This window comes from Trachypithecus francoisi, unplaced genomic scaffold (genome assembly GCF_009764315.1).
Source record: "Trachypithecus francoisi isolate TF-2019V2 unplaced genomic scaffold, Tfra_2.0 Lachesis_group0, whole genome shotgun sequence".
Classification (NCBI taxonomy): domain Eukaryota; kingdom Metazoa; phylum Chordata; class Mammalia; order Primates; family Cercopithecidae; genus Trachypithecus; species Trachypithecus francoisi.
In genome coordinates this window covers 172697854-172711123 of record NW_022681453.1, presented here as the reverse complement: position 1 = coordinate 172711123, position 13270 = coordinate 172697854, and the positions used below count along the sequence as shown (strand labels likewise).

At 42.4% G+C, this 13270-nt stretch overlaps 1 protein-coding gene and 1 long non-coding RNA gene across 13 annotated transcripts in view; one reads left to right on the top strand and one right to left on the bottom strand.

Annotated features, from left to right (window-relative positions):
• THRB (thyroid hormone receptor beta) overlaps positions 1-13066 on the top strand; it is a 385633-nt gene extending 372567 nt beyond the window's left edge. For all 10 annotated transcript variants that reach the window (XM_033212808.1, XM_033212804.1, XM_033212810.1 and 7 more), the window contains 2 exons: positions 3564-3822; positions 8156-13066. In XM_033212808.1, coding sequence (XP_033068699.1) covers positions 3564-3822; positions 8156-8397 — 501 coding nt within the window. In that variant the 3' untranslated portion in view covers positions 8398-13066. The remainder of the gene's footprint in view (positions 1-3563; positions 3823-8155) is intronic.
• The window catches only part of LOC117084249, a 184624-nt gene that overhangs the window by 67415 nt on the left and 103939 nt on the right, over positions 1-13270 (bottom strand). The window lies entirely within an intron of this gene.

Below are 13270 nucleotides of genomic sequence, written 5' to 3'. Positions count from 1 at the left end.
AGAGGATATTATAAAAATTACACGTATTCATTGAAGGTTTATTTATACAACATAATAAAGGTAATGATTTATGGTAACACTACAAGATTTTGGCACCTATTTTAGTTTTTCTTCAAATATTTATGTGTGTACACACACACACATATATACATATATATGAAGTATAAAATATATTTAATGTATACCACAATGTACTGTATATGAAATTATTTTTAACTTTTTATTAAAGAATGTATATATGTCATAAGAGTGCAGCTCAATAAATTTTTACAAACTGAACCCACCCACATGATCGGCACCAAGATAAAGAAACAGATCGTTACCAGCACCTGTCACTGAACTAACTTTTTACCCTCAATGGGAGGACATAGCATTTACATGTTTTCACAAAATGATTTTCAATGACCACATAGTATTCCAAAGAATACATCTGCCATAAATTGTATCTGTTTTTACTGGATCTATAGTTCATTTCCAGTTTTTCACTAATAAAAATATGCTGATGTGAATTTTCTGGCAACTATATCCTGCTCACATCACTGACTATGTCTGACATGGAATTTAAGGACCAAGATATACAGGCTTTTGATATGTGCTGCCAAATTGCCCTGGAAAGAGAAAGTACGTGCACTCTCACATCCGCACCGACGGGCTTATTTCCCCTCCCTCCTGCCAGTTCTGGCTGTCATCTTTCTGTTTTGTTTGCGGGGATGGTTGTGTTTTCCTGGACCTCTCTTGGTCCTCTCCCTGGCTGTGTCCCTTTGCCCCCAGTTCTTGGGTCTGAGGAGGAACTCTATTGAGTCTGTTACCTCTACAGCTCCAGCCAGCCTGCCAGTCATATGCTGCCCTTTGAATGCCACCCCCCCGAGATTTTTTTTTTTTTTTAATGTAAAGCTCATGTAAACCACTGAAGATATATTTCAGTTGAAGGAAGAAAACAGAAGCAGCAGCCGCCTCCACCACCAGGAACAAACACACTGCGCACTTTCGTCTGTGGCAAGGGTGAGGGGTCAACATGGAACTTTTCAAGCACAAGTTGTGGCAAGCTTGTCTATCCAAGTTTCCCTAAAAGTCCAAGCCTATTTCATTTTTGATTCCATCTCTCCTTCTACCCAGATATCATGTGGTCTGCCGATTACAAAAGACAATGGCGGTGGGATGGTGGGAGCACCTTTACAGCAGAGATGCATGTGCTTTCTGTCTTTGAGGCCTCCTGATGACCTTTAGCCTTTTATATTCTCTTGGAAACCCAAAAGAGAGGAATTAACTGTATAGGTTCGTGAGCTACCTGTATAGGTTCGTGAGCTACCCATGGAGTGGGCTGGAGATCTCAGGTGGTCTTGAGAGCCAGGGGTCTCTTGCCAGAGGCAGTTTATCACATCTGCTATTCAAACTGTGTTCATGATCATTGTTCTTCTAAGATCCATGCCAACCCCAGCAAACAAGACTGGCATGACACCAGGGGCTTCACAAGATCTAAAATCATCGCTGGCAGAGCTGCCAAAACAACATGCAAAATCACTCCTAGAGTGCAGGGCCCTGTCGTCTTTGCCAGTCAGCCTGAGTGATGCTCTCCTAAGGAGGCAGGAAGAACCTGTGGGAGTATCCCTGCATCTCCGCCTGGCAGGCCCTTGTTGAGTGTTCTCACAATGAAAGCATTTTGGCAGGTGTCTAAGAGATTATTTGCCCACGTGTTGAAACAAATCTCACCAGGATCCTACAAATCCCTCTTAAAGGAAAAGGCATCTGGCCCAGTTTTTAAACCATTGGTGATCCTTTGCAAATACTTATTCCGCTTTTATTTAAATTTGAACTAATCTTCAACAGTTGGTATTTAAACTAGACATTTGGAAAGGACAACTTCTACTTCATCTATAATCAGAATTGGTTTCAAAGGTGGGGCCTGCCCAAGTTTGCACACTTTGTGACACATTTTAAAAATAAATGGTTTGATCTGATTAGTAACTTCTTGTTGCTGTTCTATGCTAGTCGTTCTCAAGAGTGGGCTCTGTGAACCAGCAACATAAGCATTACCTGGGAACTTGGGGGGAAATGCAGAAACTCAGGGGTTGGGGCCAGCAATCTGTGTTTAACCATCAGAACCTAGACAAAAGCACATCGCAGTGCTTTTTAGAAAACGAGTGGAAGGAGAGAATTCATATGTATGGATTCCAGAATCAAATATGCAATGACTTATTCTGAAGAAAAAGCCAAGGAGTTTGAAATTAACTGGTAAAGTGACTAGGCTGAGCCAGTGAAAAATATAAAATGCCCAGTATTTTAGACGTAATTCAGTTGTATTACTTTTATATAATAACCTAAATTGGACTGGTCGAGTATTGCCAAGAGCATTCCCCAAAAGAAATCTGTAACCGCTCTAATGAAGAGATAGATATTAGGTGTTACTCACATATTTGTTGTTTATGGAAACTCAGTCATATCCATGGTAAAAAGAGTTATGTTTCCTTCTTCTCTTGGCATTGGATTCTGACAGATCCAGTTTCAAATCCTAGCCTCACTCATGAAACATTCATGTGACCACCCCACCCCCACACCCAGCTTGTTACCCTCTCAGTGCCTAGATTTCCACATCTGTAAGTAATATGGAATTCGAATATTTACCTCATTGTACTGCTGTGAAGATTAAATGAGGTGGTGCATGGAAATCTGGGCATGATGCCCAGTTCATCAAACACACCCATTTACTAATAGCCTTCCAACTACTTTGATAATGGCATTTAATTAAACAGTCTCCCCTTCCAGAAAATAAGATTCTGGTTTTTATTATTTTGCCTATGAGCAAAGGTATTTTTTATTATTAATGTTGCCACATTCTCACAAATCCTAATTAACAGGGTAACCAAATGAGCTTAAAAGGAGATTGCAACACTGGCAGAAAGACCCAGTGTGTTGAGTAATCCTGTGTCTAAGGTGCTGAGAAGAACACAACCTTGGGAGTCAGGAGGACTGAATTCTGCTCTCCCTTCTGCCTTTAAGTCCCTGGGTGACTTTAGATGAAGCTTATATCTCAGGGCCTCATGGGCAACATGTATCTCTGCCAACCACCCTCTAGTTTTGTGCCAAGAGGCTCCAAGAGCAAATGTGCTTCAAAAACCAAAAGGAAGCCCAGTTGCCAGCTAAACAGTAGGGTAAGCCGTTACCTATTCAAGCTACAAAACAAAAAAACAAACAAACAAAAATGGAGAGTTTCACATAAACCCTGCTCTCAGGCAGTTATCAGTTGAAGTTATAATACAAACCCCCAAACTGAGGGGTTATCAGCACAGCTTCACACACGACTGTTATAGCGTTTGGACTGTATCTGTCATAAAAGCAATGCAAACTCCTGACGTTAAAGTTGGTGCAGATTACAGCCAACTTTGAGTATGAAAAATGGTTGTTGAAAGCCTGTAGCCAAGTAGGGAAGGGAAAACCATGGGCTCAAACAATGCAGGACAAATGTTCGTCACAAGGTTATTCCTATTGCTTTTGAGATACTGTATGTTGTTCCTGACTGGCATTTTTCCATTTGTTCTTTGCTGACATGAGCTGGTTCTTTTCAGCTGCCATGTGAAGACCAGATCATCCTCCTCAAAGGCTGCTGCATGGAGATCATGTCCCTTCGCGCTGCTGTGCGCTATGACCCAGAAAGTGAGACTTTAACCTTGAATGGGGAAATGGCAGTGACACGGGGCCAGCTGAAAAATGGGGGTCTTGGGGTGGTGTCAGACGCCATCTTTGACCTGGGCATGTCTCTGTCTTCTTTCAACCTGGATGACACTGAAGTAGCCCTCCTTCAGGCCGTCCTGCTGATGTCTTCAGGTGAGTGTGCCTAGACTCGTCAGTGGGCATCCAAAGAGCTTTTGCTTGTCTAGTGCTAATTCCAATCACTTGAGTTTTCAGTCCCCCTTTAGCTTCAGAACATAGCTCACTCTTCTTCAGTGAGAAATTGCAGACTTGCCACTGGATTGGGAACTTAAAGGGGAGTGTCAGATGTCTGATGCTTTTTGCAGTGTCCCAGGATAGAAAAAAGCCAAAGGAGCCATCTTAAAGACTCTATGAACTGATCCACCTTTGGTGGATACTCTGCAGCCCTCTTCGTAGTCTCTGGCCAAACCTGCCTCCTTCTGCTTTGGGGTATGCCAGATATGGATGTGAGTGACCACACGATTGTGTGTTAAGTTCTGTGTGTGGAAACCATGGAGGCAAGCTAGAATTTGTTCGTGGCTTAGCTACAACTGAAGTTTCAGTTATCTACTGCTAAATAGCACACCAACCCAAAACTCAGTGGCTTAAACATCCAAGATGGCTGGAGTTCAGCTGGGACATCAAACACTGGTTCAGGCCTCCCTCTATGCGACCTTTCCTCCTGCAGGGTAGACTTCTTACTTAGCTGTTGATTTCCAAGAGAAAGAGTCCCAAGCACACGAAAGCAGAAGCTGCAGATCCCACGAGGCCCAGTCTCAAATCACACAGCATCACTTCATCCACATTGGATTGGCCAAAACAAGTCTGAGTGCCAGCCAGGACTCAACAGTCCCCCTGTAGATGGGAGGAGAGCACAGAATGGGCAGCCGTCTGTAAGCCACTACACATCAAACCCTTTCAGGGAAGATAGTTTTAAATAGAAGTAGTTTCAGAGTCCTCTGCATTTTCAGGGCACCCAAGTGTTGCTGTGCTTTGGCACTTGGCACTCTGCGCTGTAACTACCTGCTTCATTTGTCCACGTAAGTCCCTGTGGACTTTTTTTTTTTTTTTTTTGAGGACATGAATATGTCTAATTTTACATCCAGCACCTAGGCCAGTGTTCAGTAGAATTCAAGAAATGTTTATTGGATAAATGGCTGAATATGTGGGTAAAATATACATCGAGAATCCTTTGTAGAGTCGCTGCTTCCTGGTTAACTCTATAGGATTTTTTTTTTTTTTTAAACCTTAGACAGGCTCTTGCTCTATTGCCCAGGCTGGAGTGCAGTGGTGTAAACACAGCTCATCGCAGACTTGACCTGCTGGGCTCAAGAGATTCTCCTGCCTCAGCCTCTCCAGGCACACACCACCACCCCTGGCTAATTGTTTATTGTTTTGTAGAGAGAGACGGGTCTCACTATGTTGCCCAGGTTGGTCTTGAACTCCTGGGCTCAAATGATCTTCTCACCTCAGCCTCCCAAAGTGCTGGGATTATAGGCATGAGCCACCACGCCTGGCCTAGAATTCTTTTTTTAAAGCTGATCTAGAAATGTATTTACTATAGGAAATTTAGATATGGCAGACTTTTCAAAAAGAAATACTTCCTTTTATTATGGAAAATTTCAAGGGTAAGTAGATAGAATAGCATCATGAACTCCCGTGTACACTGTGGCACACAGACTCCAGACCAACCCCCTACACTCCCCACCTCCTAGTGTTCACACCCTGGATAATCTCCTGTCCTTCAGTGTGTGCAGGACCCGTGCCTTGATTCTAACCAAGAGAATATGGCAAATTTGGTGTCACCCCCATGTGATTACATTACATAATCTAAGATTCCCTCTTGCTGGCAGACTTGCTCTAGGAACTCTCCGTGCCAGCTTCGTGAGGTAAACCACCATGTGGGGAAAGTTCCCATGACAGGAGCTGTAGACAACCTCTAGGGCTGAGGGTGGCCTCCAGCGACAGCCAGCAAGAAATGGGGCCCACAGTCGTTCAGGAGAATTATTCTCGGAGAAATGAAATTTATAGCTTATCCAAGCTTCTCCTCACACACTCCCTGTGTGACTTTGGGTGACCCCTAGCTTCTCTGGGCTTCAGTGACCTTTAAAATGAAGAAATTAAGCTACATACATGGGAATTATATTTCTGGAGGGACTCATGGTAATTTTTTTAGCTGAGATTTTAGAGGTACAAAGAAACTTTTAAATAATGTTGAATCACACCATGAGATAGCTATTTCTTTGACAGTTTTCTCTTCCTGGTTATATCTCCTTCCAAATAAGGCAAGGAGAGAGACTCAGTGTGGTGCTAGTCTGCCTTTAACACCTCTCTAACACTTACTAACCTTCCTTTTTAACAAAGAGAGAGTGGATCTCAGGAGCAATGTTCAGCCAGAATCTTCAGCTCCAGAGTAACAAAGGCTTTTGCCATGCATCCATTTTTGTGATTATCTTCTTATTTACGTCAAATGGATTTTTATTACTGAATAATAAGATGTTTCCTCTTTAGTGGGTCAGTTTCACAGATTATTAAGCAAATCATAGTAAGATAGATAAAGGGAGAAGTAGGTGGAGATGGCAAAAACTGAATGTGATGCCAGATACTATCAAACACCAAAGTGAATGATTCTTCCCAGTTCTCTCATGTTGTGAGGCTGACACTGCCTGACGGCTACAGGACAACTTAATAACTTTTCACAACCCACCCTCCCTAGTGATGTGGACCCTCTTCATTAATACTGCCAGGACCAGGAAAATATTACAAGACACTGTGCATTTGGCAAAGGATAGCTGCCTGTCGGAGCCCCAAGTCTCCAATTCCTCTGCAGCCTGATGTTCTAAGCCCCATGTTTTGTGTGCCATTTCAGTTACACAATATCTTAGACTTTTTCTTCAAAGACTTTTCCAAGAGCCACTACTTCTAAGTTCCTTGGTCCTGCAGTGCAAAAAGAAAAAATGAAAATGATCTGAAAGACATTCCTTTGAGAACTTTTGTCTTAAGGAGTTAAAATGGTCTTCGGTCTTTAAAATGTTTCTCTCTTCATAAACCTGTTCAGTGCGATTCAAGCATCATCAAAATGTCAATTCGTACTCGCTGTGTCATTTTTGTGACCATCTCATTTTTATCTCTTTAATGCCACAAAACCCACATTGTATTTTCCCTTTGAAATAATACATCCGAAGCCATAATATGTTGATCTTCTATCTGGATTAAAAATTAAAGGATCCTGTGGAAAATTCTTGCACACTCAAAGAAAGAGAGAAGATAAGGGAGAGGGAGAGAGGGAGAACCAGCAAATCCACAGAGCAGCTTCATCAAATATGAAGGAAAACACAAGATAAAAATGTACAAATTTCCATTTGAGCTAAATAGGGGATTCCAAAAGCCCGTATGGTTTGTTAGTTTGTTTAGACTCAGAAGGGTGAATTGAGACATTAGCCCTGATTCTTCCTTTCCAATGAAGCAGAACCCTGTTTAGATTCCTACTGATACAAACACCTCCATAATTGGACCTTTGAAGTGTGAATTCATTTGAATTGAAGAGAACTGAGCAGGGGCGTGTTGGGCCTCCTGGAGCTATTTGAAGAATTCATCCAGGTTTATAGATTATTTTTGTCACCCAAGTGTCTGCAGCCCAGCTATTCCCCAGTTGTCCAGCCTCCTTGTGTCACCCCTTTGTTTATCACTTTTGGAAACTGACTTGAGCCTCTCCCACATACTGTGGGAAGCCCAATAGTCTATGCAGGACTTGGGAAGATTTCCTGGGCTTTCCAGGGTCCCGGTGTCCTCTCGCTCCAGCTCCCACTGTAGCTGTTCTCTTCTCTGCATGGGGTGACTCTGGCACAGCTCCCCTCCCCTTTTCATTTCAATTCCAAAATCATGACTAAAACCAGGCTGCTATGGTAGCAATTTTACTAAAGGCATAAGGAAAGGGAAAGGCCAGTTCATTGCAGCCTGGAAGACAACACAAAGTTAAACATGGTGTTTCTTGGTCCTCAAGGAAATGTCTTACTATTCCGCATTCCTCCTTTGGCCTCAGGCCTGCTGCAATGTCCCCAGTCCCTTCATATATCTCCCCTTTCTATGCATGTCCATGCTAGTCCTCTCCCCTCTCCCAGGCAGCCAGTGAAAGTTCAAAATTGCTCCCCTAATCTTGCAGAATATTTCAGCTGTCAGCCTTCTCCTCCTGTACCCTAGGAGGGAGGCATCACCTTTCACACCCAAGAAGGTGATCTGTCTAAACAGAGATATTTATCTGAACAAAATACTGCCTCTCTTCATAGAAATGATGCCACTCCCCTGGTACCTGGTCCCTGGAGCACCAGAGTTCACGCTGTATCCATGCTTATGGCTAAGAGGGAAGACCCTAGATCTGCCCACCTCCCACTAAAGGCTTGGAATTGGACAAAGCAAGCCTTCCCTGTTCCATCTCTGAATCAATGTCCATCTTCTCTCTTCCCCGCAGATCGCCCGGGGCTCGCCTGTGTTGAGAGAATAGAAAAGTACCAAGATAGTTTCCTGCTGGCCTTTGAACACTATATCAATTACCGAAAACACCACGTGACACACTTTTGGCCAAAACTCCTGATGAAGGTGACAGACCTGCGGATGATAGGAGCCTGCCATGCCAGCCGCTTCCTGCACATGAAGGTGGAATGCCCCACGGAACTCTTCCCCCCTTTGTTCTTGGAAGTGTTCGAGGATTAGACTGACTGGATTCATTCTCATAATTCCTACAGCACTACTGGGTGTCATTTCATTCCATTGCCTAGCTCTTCTTTGTTTGTTTCTTTGTGTCAGGAGGGATTATTTGGGAGGGAAAAGGGAAGTAGTCCTTGGCATAGACATGGATGAAATTGCCCCTTGAATGCGGGTACTTGAAACTATTGCATTTCGTTCTCCGGTCCTTTGATGTGAATGCTCTGAAGGTTTTACAGTTGTGGAGGTGGGGTGGGGGACAATCATTAACTCACCAGCACCAAGCATCACCAGCTCCCACCCATCCCCAGTCCGAGACTTGAGTCAGCAAAATGGCACTGCAGGACACTAAAGAAGCCTTAAAACCAAGATAATACGACCACCTCCACCCAATCCTAATGTGTGCAGGGCTGAAGTTAGCAGAGTACAGACCACGTTTAGTTAGATGTGGCTTTCAGCCTTTTAGGGAAAGACTCAAACAAATTTTCATCTGTTCAAGAGCATGCTGTTTCCAGCACTCTTTATCGTCTCCTAGGAGCATAACTTGGAATGCACAGGAATATTTGTGTCCTAAAAAATCAGTTGTCCTTCCAATATCATTTTTATACCCTTATTAGATTTAATTCAAGTTATACAAGGGTGTGACTCAAGGATGTACAGATATTGACTGATTGAGGCCAACAAGGAAAATAATTTTTTTCAGTGAGCCCAGAGAAATGAGAAATCTTCACCAATGTCAGTGATTCCATGGTTTCCAAAAATTCATAGTATTACCTCACAGTAGGAAGGCTTCTTTCCCATTTAGGCTCAGAAAATACTTAACAGAAATCAAACCTATTCACAGGGTGGCATCCCCTCTTCTGTGGCATCTGATCTGTCATCTCCCAAGCTCCCGAACTTCTTTATCCAGGTTGTATCTTTGCTGAGCTGACAACAGATTTCTCTGTGGATCAACTACTCTAATCAAGGAAAGATACGCTGAAATGTCAGTCTTCTTCCAGAGAAATTCTGAGGAGAGATGAGTGCAGCTACATTCTGAGTTGAAGGAAATGCAGTGTTCTGAGGGCCCCTTTGTGTCCTGATAGCTGGAGGATGCTTCCTTCTGGTTAGATCCTCAAGTTCCTTGCCTCATTGACAAATGTCTCCTAGCCCCCTTTTTCCCTCTGACTCTGAGGCACTACATAGCTTGGCTATCTCTAAACAGAGACTGGCCCTGCTACTGACCCTCCTGTCTCTCTTATAGCACACCCTGACAGATACTCAATAGAAAACACCTGCAGACCATGTGCACACTTACTTACCTTTCCTGCCCAACCTGCCTTCCCAATGGCCCATGCTAGAATAGCTTGTGCCCAGAAGACACACAGTGACACTTCATCTCTTCAGTGTCAGAAAATGGGTATAGAATGTACCCATGCAATTGAATGTATCTCATTCTCCACTGGCATAGTAGATATAAAGTATTCCTTTGCCTACCTTTTACTGCCTTATCCTGGAAATATTGGGGAAAATAAGCCATATCAGTGAGATTTACCTAACAACAAAGGAAGGAAAGTCACTGTGAAAACCAAGTAGATGCTTTAAGTTTGGTGGAGCATAACTGGCCCAGAAGTCTGGGTGCCTGAGTTCTAGGGCGTGCTCTGTCAGCTGGTAGATTTGTAATTCTAGGTCTTGGTTTTCTCATCTGGTGAATAAGTCATGATCTCTAAAACCCTTCCTGTCCTTAATATTGTATGCATTTCAAGGGGAAAAAATCTGGTTCCTTTGATTTTTTTTTAACACTTAAATTCCTAACTTTATTAGACAAGAAGTATGGCCCACTTAACAGTTAAGGAACATAAATTTGCTATTGACTCGAAATAATAATTTGACACAATACTAGTCAATCATTTAGAGTCCTTGGAAAAAGAAGAGGAACAGCACTGAAAATTCCAAGTGTGATTGGAAATTATCTGGGAGCGGGGAATTAAATGTTCAATGCATGAAAGCAATTGTACTGGCTTCTGGGAAAAAGGAAACAAGAACATTGCTATGGAACTTGTTACCCAAAGAAAGGAAGTAAGTGAAAAGATTTACAATTATAAGCACGAAGGTCATTGGCAGATTACCTGCTTTATCTACAGAGAGATCGTTTTGGGGTTTGGTTTTGTCTAGGCAGTCTCTGGCGAGGCTCCTTAAGTGCTTGCTCTGCTAATATTTCAGCTTCCTCTCGACTCCTTGAGGAACCACGCTTTGGAAGACACACACTTAGCCACCTCTGTGCTCCAGGGTAACCCTGAGAAGCTCTGCTGTCTGGGGCAAGCTTTCTTTCCAAAGGGAATGAGAGGAAGGCAAGCAGGCAGGGTCCTGCAGCATCAGGCCTTCTGGGGAGTTTCCTCATTTTGTTTGACAGGGTCCTCAGTACATCGGACACCCAGATTTGAATATAAGTTCAGAGCCTGATCTCAAGCTAAATCAGAATGCTTTGGGGACTAACCATGATCGAGAATTGGCCAAATGGTATAGCATATAACAGCCATCCAGCCAGCCCAAGTAAACGAACACTTGATCCTTGGCACCTTAAATGATTGCCTTCAATAGGCAAACTGCTGGTCTGGAAATCTTGTTGAAGGCTGAATACTTCATGTGGAGTAGGACAAGCCTTAGCCCACTTCAGGTTGAAAGGAAAGGCCATAGGACTCAAAAGACAATGACTCTGAAACTAAACTCCTTCCTTCTGAAGCTGACAGAGGTACTTAGTGCATCTCAAGACTCCATCTCATAAAACTCATTTGTGAGGGATTTGCTCTAGATTTTTCTAAACGTTTTTTCATCTATTGTCCAGACTTGCAAATCCAGTGTGGACCTGACGGAGACACCCTTCACACCTGCGCTCCCGCCCCCTCGGCAGGGAGACGTCTCAGTAGAGGAGAACACACCCATTATGCTGGGATTCGTATTTATAAATCACTTCCCTTTTAGGGATGAGCGGTGTGGGGTGTGTGTGCGTGCGTGTGCGCGTGCGTGTGCGTGTGTGGCCCTCAAGTGTACTTTGCTGTTCAATTTAGACGTGCAGTATTTCCAGAAACAATGAAAAAAGTAAGATGTTTTCTTCTTTATGATTCTGCTCAAAACACCACGTGCCGCCTCAGAGCTTTTTCTAGAGCCTCGGTCCTCAATGACGCGCTTGACGTGTTGATGCCTCAGCCCAGCGAAACCCCCTCAACCTGTGCCCCGGGCGACAGCTCTTCAGTGTGCAGTGCAGGCCTGGGGTGGACTGCCAGGCCTTCGCTCTGTACCAGCAACGCCGTTCTTGTTGCTCCTCCCTGAACAGGGGTACAAGCCCTGGCCCCTCCTCGACACTAAGCCCCCCACAGACTCAGCCTCCAAGGAACCGCTGAGCACACTCGAAGCATGTCATTGTCAGTGATACCTTTTTATTCTATGGAACTCTAACCTATTCGTGTCATATTGACCTTTTGCTGCATGAGTCATAAATTATGAAATCAGTCTTACGGTTTTTGAAATGTAGCCAGCATTTGTAAGGCTAAACCTTTTTCATGAACTGAATTTAAGTGAATACCCAAGCCACAGTTCCTCTTCAAATGGAGAGTGATGATCGACGTTTGAATCTCTTTGCCCTTTCCAACGGCTATGGCATCAGGTTCTAAAATAAGCTCGTAATTTTTCCTGTTATTTTAATAATATGGAAATATTAGCATAGTGTTTCTTTTGATAGTGATAGACTATAATCCATATTTAAATTTTATAGAGAAGAAATTTTATTGTACTGTGATGTAGATATTTATTATCCAGGTAAGGATTTGCCCGGTGTGTATTTTTTACAATTGAGACATTTTACTTTAATCTTTAAAAAAAAAAAAAAAAAAAAATGCGTTAAAAACACACTCAAAAAAAAAAAAAAGAAAAATAAAAACAGACTGGGGGAAAAAAGGTTTGGCCTTATCACAGAATTTTTACTGTGCTGTATAAATGTTTGCAAATGCGAAAAGTGTGCATTTATAGTATGTTTCCACATTAATTAATGCCGCCTTCAAGAGCAATATTGTGCAGGTAAAACGCTGTTTGTGGCTTTCTGTTGCACAGTTAAAGCTGACCCGCCCTATGCACAAGACAATCAAATATAAATCTGTCCTCCTCAGGATGCAGATAATACTCATGTAAATTATGGAGCACAATGTAAGACAAAAGAAGACACTTTACATATGTTTTGTTGATACAGAAATTATCAGGGCATGAATGAGCTGATGTGACATTATGCCACTTCCTTCTTTTGGTTCTCCCTTATTAACTTGGCATTTTTAATTTGACCATAGAGCCAAATTGGTTCTCCATGCTTTCCTCATAGAAAATCCTTTTTTTTTTTTTTCCATAATGTTTTCATGCCCTGAGAATCAGAAAAATACTACAGAATAGAAAAAGATTTAGTCATTGGGAGATTTGTGTTTTGCAAACAGTGTTAAGTGATATTGCTAGATGGTGATATTTTTTTCAGCCTAAAACTCTGTTGAAATCTGCGATCAAAATGTTTTAAACTATCCAAAAAAAATTTGTATATTTGGGAAAAATGGATTTTTACATAGCTTTTGTATGCAGATATAAAACTGTAATTATGAATATAGTGGGCGTAGATAAACTCATAAGCTTAAATTCTAAAAAAGAAAAAGCTTATAACAGATATATTTTCCTGTCTCGTTCTTTAAATATTATTATTTTCTACATAGGCAAAGAGTTGCCTTCACTTCTCACTTCAGCTGCTGCCAAAAGAGGGAAACAAGGATGTAAGGACATTTATTTCATAAACAGACATCTACTAGAATAAGCAAATTTACTTGAGAAGAAAGTATGGAGGGAGAGAAGAAACTAAATAAAATGCTGATGG